At 58.5% G+C, this 9,373-nt stretch overlaps 2 protein-coding genes across 4 annotated transcripts in view; both read right to left on the bottom strand.

Annotated features, from left to right (window-relative positions):
• Positions 1-1,419: 1,419 nt before the first annotated feature.
• On the bottom strand, positions 1,420-5,896 carry Castor1 (cytosolic arginine sensor for mTORC1 subunit 1). Its single transcript, XM_069994552.1, has 9 exons — positions 5,740-5,896; positions 5,121-5,191; positions 3,737-3,924; positions 3,497-3,629; positions 3,142-3,265; positions 2,587-2,700; positions 2,315-2,397; positions 2,133-2,227; positions 1,420-1,984 (listed from the first exon to the last, which is right to left on the bottom strand). Exons 1-9 carry the CDS (start codon positions 5,850-5,852, stop codon positions 1,907-1,909), a joined length of 999 nt encoding a protein of 332 aa, XP_069850653.1. The 5' UTR covers positions 5,853-5,896; the 3' UTR covers positions 1,420-1,906.
• Positions 5,897-8,416: 2,520 nt separating this feature from the next.
• Positions 8,417-9,373, bottom strand: part of Tbc1d10a (TBC1 domain family member 10A) — a 38,801-nt gene continuing 37,844 nt past the window's right edge. For all 3 annotated transcript variants that reach the window (XM_069994551.1, XM_069994549.1, XM_069994550.1), the window contains exon 9: positions 8,417-9,227. In XM_069994551.1, coding sequence (XP_069850652.1) covers positions 8,757-9,227 — 471 coding nt within the window. In that variant the 3' untranslated portion in view covers positions 8,417-8,756. The remainder of the gene's footprint in view (positions 9,228-9,373) is intronic.

The raw sequence follows: 9,373 nt of genomic DNA, 5'->3' as shown, positions 1-9,373 counted from the left end.
CACGCCCTTCTTCCCTTCCCAAGCCTGGGCGGGGCGGGGCTGAGCTTGCCTGATAACCCCCCCCAGGGCATCTGGGGGCCCCCTTGACCGGCTGATGGGGGTTCCAGGCCTTGTTGAGGGGTGTGTGGCCCATTATGGCACAAAAATCTAGGCACAGAAGGAGCCTATGCCCACTTGGGCATTGTGGGACAGAGCCAGCTCTGGGTACCTTCAAGGACATGCGTTGTTGTCCTAGCCATGGGCAGAAGCCCAGTGCCCAGGCCCAGCCACCAGAGCTCTGGGAAGGCCCATCAAAGGGACAGCTGGAACTCAGGCTTGGCCAGATGCTGGTGGCTCATCCCTGTAATCCTAGCTACTCAAAGAGGCTAGGATCTGAGGATTATGGATCAAAGCCAGCCTGGACAAGAAAGTCTGTGAGACTCCTATGTCCAAGGAACCACCCAGAAAGTCAGCAGTGGTTGCTGTGACTCTAGTGGTAGCATGCTAGTCTCGTGCGCAACAGTACCCGAGTTCAAGTACAAGAACCTAAAAAGAAAACAAAGAACTCAGGCTTGGTCCAAAAGTAAGCAAGGGACACCTGGAGAAAGGTGCTCAGGGATCTTCTTGACGGCTTCTCCACACCCAGGTCAAGGACACTCTAGGCAGGTAGTCTGAGTGTCTCTCTGCCCATGCCCACAACTTTCTGGGTTATTCTGGAAGCAATAGGAATGGAGAAAAGAAGCTAGACTTGAGCAGCAGACAGCCCTGTGTGGGAGCCATGTGTCATGTCGCCTCTGACTTCAGTTCCTCATCTGAATCATGCCAGTGGTTCATGCACTGCTCAAGGGAGTGGAGGTAAGGAGAGGCCCAGAGCCTGACTAGCTCACACCTATCATCCCTGCTGCTCAGGAGACTGAGATCCAGAGGCCTGGTCCAAAACCAGCCTGGGCAGAAAAGTCTGTGCGTCTACTTCCAACTCACTGGCAAAAAGTAGAACTGGAAGCATGGCTCCAGGGATAGAACACCTGCCATCAATAAGCAAGCCAAGCCAATGTGAGGCCCTGAGTTCAAATCCTTTATTGGTGAAAGAAAAGGAAGCTGAATGTCAGTGGCTCAGTAATCCTAGCTGCTCAAGAAGGTGAGATCTGAGGATGGAAGTTCAAAGCCAGACCAGGCAGGAAAGTCCATGAGACTCTGATCTCCAATTAACTAGCAAAACACACACACACAAAAACAGAAGTGGAGCTGTGGTAGGTACTAGCCTTGAATGGAAAAGTTACAGGACAGTGCCTAGGCCTTATGTTCAAGCCCTAATGCAGCCAAAACACATGAGGAAGGAAGGAAGGAAGGAAGGAAGGAAGGAAGGAAGGAGAGAGAGAGTGAGCGAGCCATGGTTGAGAATGAAACTCAGAGGAGAACCAAGAACACAGAACAATCTAGTCAATATAAAGTCTTTTATTAACAGTTTAAAAAAACAAAAGGAGAGATGCAAAAATACTTTCCTTAAGGCACTGTCAGAACTCACCTGGCCAGCGAGACAACGGGCCAGACCTGGAAGACAGCCGTGCCCAGGGGGCCAGCTGGCCCCAGGGGGAGGGGGAGATGGCTCAGGCCTCGAGCAGGGACTGTGCAAATGCCGAAAGCCCACGGGGAGTGACGGGTTGGAGGCATAAGCCCCAAGCACCAGGTTCCCCTGCGTGGGCAGAGCAGGGAGGGGGCGGGCACCTGCCCAGGGCCCCGGGAAAGCACGCCTGGGTCCCCGGGCGCTGGTACCTGCACGCAGCTTACATACAGAAAGCGGAATGAGGGGACCTCCCCCCCATGCTGTAGGAGCAGGGGAGTGGGCTCATTCCGTAGCTTGAGAAAATAGTTCAGAGAAGTCTCTGGAAGCCCGGTGGAGAGGAGGCGCTGGCGCCTGCTGGGGTCTCTAGGAACCTTCTGATACCAGACCCTCCTGCCTTCGCTGAAGAACCTGGATGACGCTACTGATGCCATCCTCGGGCACCTGGGGGGAGGCGGCAGGGAGAAAGGGCGGGAGGGAAGGTCAGGGAATGAATCCAGGCCGGCTGGGACCGCCTCTGTGGCTCCCTCATTTCCCCAGGCCTCAGTTTCCCTCCAGGCTTCTCCCTGGCCCCCAGGCCTGCGGTGCTCACCAGCGCATGGTCAAAGTTGAAGGTGCTGATGTAGTAGGCAGAGATGTCAGCAGCAGCCAGGGGTCCGGCAATCTGAGCCACGATGCCACATTCATCTGGGGTTCAGGAGGGTACATGTAGCTCACACTGGTGGCAGGGGTCACCCCACCCAAGGTCCCCTCCCCTAAACGAGTAGCTCTCACCGAAGCCCAGTGGATGTCCACCAATTCGCACCATCCTCCACAGCTCTCCGGATGAGCTGGTCAGCAGGAGGTCACTGGGAAACCTGGAGGAACAGGTGTGTGGGGGGGGGCGGGGGTGGGCAGGGTCACCCATGACCCCATCTCCTGGTGGACCCTTTAGCTGACCTGCCTGCTGATCGCAGAGCCTGGTACCCTCCCTCCCTGGGGGCTGGCTTAGGGTCTGTGCCCCCCCCACCCCTTCCCATCCACCTCTTGGGTCAAAGGTCACATACTTTTTCTGTGTCTCGGCATCCATCACGATGGAGATGTAGCCCTCGATGAGGGAGAAGGCGAAAAATGGGATGGAGCTGGACTCGAGACCGTCAGAGGCTGCCTCTCTGGGGGCACTGAAGAAAGCCCCAAATCAAGGGCCCTGCCATGTACCCAGCAAGTTCCATCTCCTAATCATCGGCCCACAGACCCCAGGGAAGGGACTAGAATGGGTGGCCCTGGCAGCTCTCTCTGGCTTTCAGGAACCCAGAGAAACAAGGCCAAGCACAGAAGCAGCAGACTGGATGGACAGGACAAAGGTGAGTTAGTAACACTGGTGTGAAAGCAGAGACCAGAGCTGGGAAGGTGGCTCCGTGGTAGAGCGCGTGCCTTGCATACATGAGGCCCTGAGTTCGATTCCTCAGCACCACATAAGCAGAAAAACCCGGAAGTGGTGCTGTGGCTCAAGTGGTAGAGTGCTGGCCTTGAGCTGAAGAGCTGAGGGACAGCGCCCAGGCCCAGAGGTCAGTCCCCAGGACCAGCCAGAAAAACAGAGACCAGGTGCACACTCGGCCCACCTGTGCGAGTAGAAGAGTACATCGATGAGGATGGTGGCGATGGATGGCAGCGTCTCGGGGTCCAGCGTGAGGACACAGAAGCGGTTCTGTGGACTCTGAATGGGGTGCACTGTAGGGCTGGACCCTGTTGGAGGTAAGAGGGTCATCGGGTCAAAAGGCATCTGTGGTGCTGGGGCGACCTCTGGTGGCCAGTCAGGGGAAGGACTGGAGTGGGCAGAACTTTAGGGAAAGGGGCAGGGCGTGGGCTCGCTCTCCTGGAGCCTCACCCTTCGTAAGGGAAGGGTGCCTGTCTTCCCACACCCATGGGCCCACCCACACCGGGGAGAACAAAGGCATGTCAAGGGGCAGACCTCACCATGCTGGGCACGGGGAAAGCCATTGCTGGAATCTTCCCTGATCACAGGCACAGGCTCCCCACCCACTTCACGGTAGATATCAAACTCTCGAGCCAGGGTATGAATTACCACTGACAGGTCCTGCTCTCGAACCTGGGCCATAGAAAGATTGTACATTATGATATGCCCCTCACTCTCCCCCCCCCCCCCCCCGTTATCCTTGACTGCCCTGCCCTGCCCCAGAATTTACAGACACTCACCAGGATGAAGTCTGTTTGATATGTAGACAACATCAGCACAGACACATGGTGCTCAGCCAGGGGTGCGATGACGGAGCGGGCAATCTTGGTGACCCCAGCCGCCTGCACTGCCGTGCCACTGTGAGATGACACATTCATCACCAGCCACGTGGCCTCAGCTACTTGCAGGAATTCAGATGGGGGCAGTTCTGTGGGCGAGATGCACGGGCCTGATCCGAGCCTGAAGGGGTAGCCCTGCCTTTCTCTGAGCCTCAGTTTTCCTGGTTGAGCCTTGGGAGGTTCTAGCAAGGTACGGGACAGGGCTGGAGACTGGGGCTAGGGTTCTGAAATTCCCTATGTAGGAAAGAAGTGAGGGCTGGGAAGGTGGCTCAGTGGTAGAGCACTAGCCTTGAGCTGAAGAGCTGAGGGACAGCACCCAGGCCCAGAGTTCAGGCCCCACGACAGGAACCCCCCCCCCCAAAAAAAGAAGTGATTCAAGAGCTGGTCCAATAGGGTTAAACCTTTCCCATAAAATTAGAAATCCAGACTCAGAACTGGGTTCAAATCCCAGCTTTGCCATTTACTTGCTGCTTGATGTGGGGCAAGTGATTTGAGCTTGTTTGTAAAATGGGATCTACACCTCCAGCCTGTTCATGATCACTTGACACCACCAGGAGGCGCCAGCAGATCATGTTGGCCAGAGATGCTTTCTGTTTGCAGACTGACTGCCCAGCAATACAAACAGGGAAACTAAGGCCTGAAGTTGGGAGTTGAAGGCTAGACCAAACTCCAGCTGGCTGGCTGAAGCCTCCAGGCCTGTCGGATGGGCCTGGACAGCCAAGAGTTGAAGCCACATGTCAGCCCCAAGGCCCAGGGAGGGACCAGGGCTAGCGTCCAGTCCTGAGCAGGAACAAGGGCCAGAGAGGCTGCTGTTCGCCCAAGCACAGCCAGGAGGCCCCCAGGACCCTGCTCTGGGATGGCTGCCTGCTCCTGCATTCCTTCCCCAACCCTCAGACTCCTGGAGTTCCCAGACCAGCAGGGGAGGAGCTGACCAACTCGAAGGAGATAAGAGGAATAGTGTCTAGGAGATCAAAACTGCTGCAGGAACCCCCAACTCTTGCCTGAAGCTGTTCACCCGGGCCTCTGTGCCGGCCTAAGGCTTACTGCCCCTCTCTTACCCTCAGCCCCGCATAGATCTTAACTTTTTAAGGCCCTCATGAGAGACCTTGTGTAGACACCCCCACTCCAACGACACCCATTTTACATAACTGGACACAGCCCGGAGAAGGGAAGAGATTTGCTGAAAGACACACAGCCCCTGAGTGGTGGATTCGAACTCAGATCCTTTAAGGTCCAAGATTTCTCAGGACTTGAGATCCTGGGCAGAGAGCACAAGTGATCCCACCTGCAAAGCCCTCTTCGTCCACCATGAGTGTGTAATCCTCCGGAGTCTCCGTCAGGCTGAAGAATTTGCACCTGATAGGGGTGAGGGAGGGTCTTCAGCCGGGGAGGAAACCCCAGCAGAGGGGTAGAGGGAGAACGGACTCTGCTCCCACTGCCAGTGGACTTCCTGACACCCCCCCACACCCGGCCTCAGTTTCCTCCACTGAGCAATGGGGGTGTAGGCCGCGCCTTGGGATCGCGAAGTTCTCAGCCTCCTCCAGACCTTCCCCCGCCCCTCCATGCCAGGGAAGGGGGGCCTCAGGCACCCCGGGACGCCAGCCCCAGGGGCACCGGACCTTGCCCTCCTCCATCAGCTCCTCCAACCTGATGAGAGGCGTCCGCAGACGGCCGTGGAGGGCGGTCCCCGCCTCGCCCCCTGCGGAGCGGAGCGGGACCCACCCCAGGCTGTTTGCGCCGGCCGGCCCCGGCCCCGGGACGGGGGCCGGATAGGCGCGTCCCAGGAAGGGTAGGACCAAGCCGGATGGCGGCCGGCGTGGGGAGTGCCTCCCCACCCTCTCCCCCTCGCTCCGAGGCGACCCTCATCCTCCAGCCCCAGCCCAGCCCCCGGCCCGGGCGCGCACCGGCTGCGGCAGGGTAGGAGCAGCAGCTTGATGAGCGGGTGGGTGTAGAGCCAGAGACCGGGCCGGGCGATACTCAGCACCCGCACCCGGTGCTCCAGGATGTGCAGCTCCATCGCGGCTAGCGCGGCCCCGACGCCGCCGCCTGCTAGACCCAGGCTGGGGGCGGGGCAGCGGGGGTGGCGCCCCGGGACTTAAAGGAGCCGCGGTGTCGCGGTATCCACGCCACCCGCTACGCGGCGGGGCCCGCCCAGCGCTGTGGCCCCGCCCAGCGTCCTCCCGGATAGACACGCCCCTCCAGAAGCACAGCCAATGAGAGTGACCACGCCCCCTCCCCGAACCAGAGCTTCACTCGCTGGCCGAGCCCTACCCCGGATGGCTCCACCCCTGGCGCCCTGGCTCAGCTGTGACCCCGCCCTCTCGCGAGGCCTGAGGCCCCGCCCTGGCCACGCCCCCGCGCGCGGCTGCCCCCCCCCTTCCGCAAGACGTCTGACGGGCGGGGCTCGGGAATGTGCCGGAAGCACGGGCTTGTTTCTTTCAGGCGTGCACCTCGGCCTGCTGGTTGCCGTCTTAAAGATACGGAAGGGGCTAAAGAACTCTAGTTCGGCTGGGACCTGAACGCAGGCCCTAAAGGCCGGGGATGAGAGGCCTGGGGGGGACAGAGGCCCAGGACCCTGATGGCCCAGTGATTTGCTCCACTTTCTCCACCTTTCCACGTGCAGAGCTGGGAGGGGTGGGGCGGGGCCTCCAAAGCTAGCTGGGCAGGGGGTGACCTACCCCAGGTCCACAGCAAGGACTGCCTAGCATTGGCATGGATATACTCCCTTTCCCAACTTGCGTGGGGGCCTACAGCGGTGCCATTTTGCTCACCCAACTTCCAGACTAGAAGAAAGCTCCCCACCAGTGCTCAGAGATAAGGAGAGCCCTAGCCATCTCCCAGCGACATGCTGTGGGGTCGGCAATGCTGGTGGCCCCAACTTATGGCTTGAGGCCCTTCACAGGAAAACCAGGCCAGAAGCAAGCGCCACAGAGGCCTTCACAAAGACGCTTGTAGCCGTCAGCAGAACCCAACTGGCTTGAGCACATCCACATCTCCCCTCCTCCAAACACTGGCAGACACCCCAGATCTGATCAGGCTTCTGCAGGTCTAAGACGACCCCAAGGCCAAGCAAGCACCAGCAAGCTCAGGTTGGTTCCTAGGCAAGGCCGGGCATGCTCCAGGGGGCATGTCTGTCCTAATACACTGAAACTTTAGGTCTGAGGCCTTGTACCTAAGTAGGGGAAAAGCAGACCTCAGGCCTCGTTGGTATCCAGCCTGCCTGGGCCAACACGCAGAATGGGAAGCTACCACGCTAGGGATGTTTCCATGAACGCTGCAGTCACCAACATCTTGCCCTGACTCCTGGGGGGAGGGAGAGAATGTTCCAGAGGTTGAGCTCAGGCCATCCATGGCAGGTGCACATGGGGTGGGAAACCACAGGGGTGAGGGGCAGGAGGCAGGAAATCGGTAGTCTGCCCATTCACCTCCCTAGCCTCAATATCCCCAGCTGTATCAGGACAAGATGTTCCAGGACGGGGCGATGCATGAAAGCTCCCAGGGAGGCTCTTCCCTCCTCCATCCCCTCCCGCTATGGCCAGGCCCTGCTTGGTCTTCTGCCAGGAACAGCCGCTATTGTTTGACTGGAAAAGCTGCTTCCTCAGCAGAGGGGGGGGGGGGGTGAGGGGAGCCTCTCCCAGGGACACCCTGTCCTCACCATTGCCTGTCATCAGATTGTGACCTAGTGCCTAACTCCATGGCAGGCAGGTCATCTAGAACTAGATGGAGAGGCTTCAAGAGGTTCCTCACAGAGGAAGAGGGATTCCTTTCGCACTCAGCCTGTGGTTCATGTCAGGCATATCTAGCCCAGCCCAGCACATGGTAGGTACTCAGTAAACAGATGTCTCTCCTCACTCATCAGCTGCTGAGGAAGGCCAGGATTGAACACGAGGACATTCAGAATGCCTCACCCCAGGTGCTAGGAGTGCTCAGAATTCCATCCTGCAATGGCAACAGGACTGGCCTGGGAGGGCAAGGAAGCAGCTTCTTAGCTGGGTGCTAATGGCTCATACCTATAATCCTAGCACTTTGGGAGGCTGAGAGCTGAGGAGTGAGATTCAAAACGTGGACATAAGACTCATCCCCAATTAAGCACTAAATGGCTGGAAAGGGAGCTGTGACTTGAGTGGTAGAGTGCCGCCCCTTGAAAAAAGTGAAAGGACAGTGCCCAGCCCTGAGTTCAATGGGAGGGAGGGAGGGGAGGGAGAGGAGAGAAGAGGAATGAGGGAGGGGGAGGGGGAAGGGAGGGCAGGGGAGGGGGAAAGGAAGGCAGGCGCCTCCTTAGTGAAGAGGAGGGACCAGGGCCTGGATCATGCCCTGCTCTCACCCAGTGCTGGGCTCCAGCATTATCCCTTGTCCATGGTGGACGGACATGATGCAGCAGGGATGGGAGAAGAGAAAGCAAGGGTCCAGATCAGCTCACCCTGAACTTGGCAACTCCTCTGTCAAAGAAACTTCTCAGAGAAGCTCCTACGGAGGACCCAGCTCCTGCTAGACCAGGGCCAGGACGAGGGGCTCTGTAAGGCCTGGTGAAGAAGAGATGCCAAGCAGGGGCATTCCTGCTCTTAAGCTATACACCAGCTCTCTACACAAGCTTGTTTATTTCTGTACAAAATCATGTTTCTATTTTACACAAAGAGTACCCCACGACCCCCCTCAAGTCAGGACATTAGCACTGGGAAGCACCTCCCCCAGGAGGAGGGGCTGAATGAGGCCCCATCACTAGGCTCTCGCTTCTGCTGATGTTGGCTAGGCCACCGGAGCTCCGCTCTATAGAGAAAATAAATAAGAGACTCAGGCAGAATCTGCTGGGCCAACCAGAATCCGTCCTGATCTGGTGGCCAAGCGGGCAAGCAAGGCTTGGAGTGTCAGTCTTCGACCCAGGTGTGCTGAGACCCCATCCTGGAGGTCTGAGCTGCCAGGGTTACAAGTATGTGTCTTCACTCTCCTGGGAAGTCAGGCTCTCCTGGGAGCGATGGCAGACTAAGTTCTGGGGAGCAGAGTCCTGAGGGGTCAGGTGCTGGGAAATTGGGTCCTTTGGGGGCACTTCCTGTGGGGGACATGCATCTCCTGCGGCAGTCACCACTGTGTCCTGACTGGGTGCCAGGGCCTTGTCCGGCTGCCCACTTGCCTTCGACCGCTTCCGCTGCTCATTCTGGACCTGCTTGGGTGGCTTGGCTTTGGAGCCGGGAAAGGGGACATCTGGGGGAAGGCGGATAGATGGCGAGGGTTGCAGGGTGGGTCGGGGGCCAGGCTCTGCTTCCAGGATGGCCTTGGCACCATGCAGCCTTGGCGGGGAGCGACACTGCAGCTCTCCCCGAGTCTCCTGCCAGCGCCGCAGCTGGATGAGGTGCTCCCGCTCGATCTGGCGCTCAGTCACGGGCAACTCAACCACCTGTGGTGGGAAGAGGGGCCAGGTAAGCAGGAAGAAGGCCGATCCCCATCTGTACCCCAGCTGAGTTTCCTTTCTCTGCTGTCTCCCCCAGCTCTGACTGCTGACAGCTGACCCCAGCAAGATGGGCTTTGTGAATACAAGTCCCA

This window comes from Dipodomys merriami, unplaced genomic scaffold, assembly GCF_024711535.1.
Source record: "Dipodomys merriami isolate MVZ:Mamm:240054 unplaced genomic scaffold, mDipMer1.0.p SCAF_45, whole genome shotgun sequence".
Taxonomy (NCBI): domain Eukaryota; kingdom Metazoa; phylum Chordata; class Mammalia; order Rodentia; family Heteromyidae; genus Dipodomys; species Dipodomys merriami.
The sequence above is the reverse complement of the archived record's forward strand: the minus strand, read 5'-3'. Positions and strand labels throughout refer to the sequence as shown.

Excerpts from the sequence above, each read along its gene's own strand:
- Castor1 (XM_069994552.1), bottom strand. The coding sequence starts at position 5,852 with ATGGAGCTGCACATCCTGGAGCACCGGGTGCGGGTGCTGAGTATCGCC. Across the intron at positions 5,192-5,739 it reads CTCCTACCCTGCCGCAGCCG|GTGCAAATTCTTCAGCCTGA; the intron begins GTGCGCGCCCGG and ends CACCCCTATCAG. Across the intron at positions 3,266-3,496 it reads CTTTCCCCGTGCCCAGCATG|GGTCCAGCCCTACAGTGCAC; the intron begins GTGAGGTCTGCC and ends TACCTCCAACAG.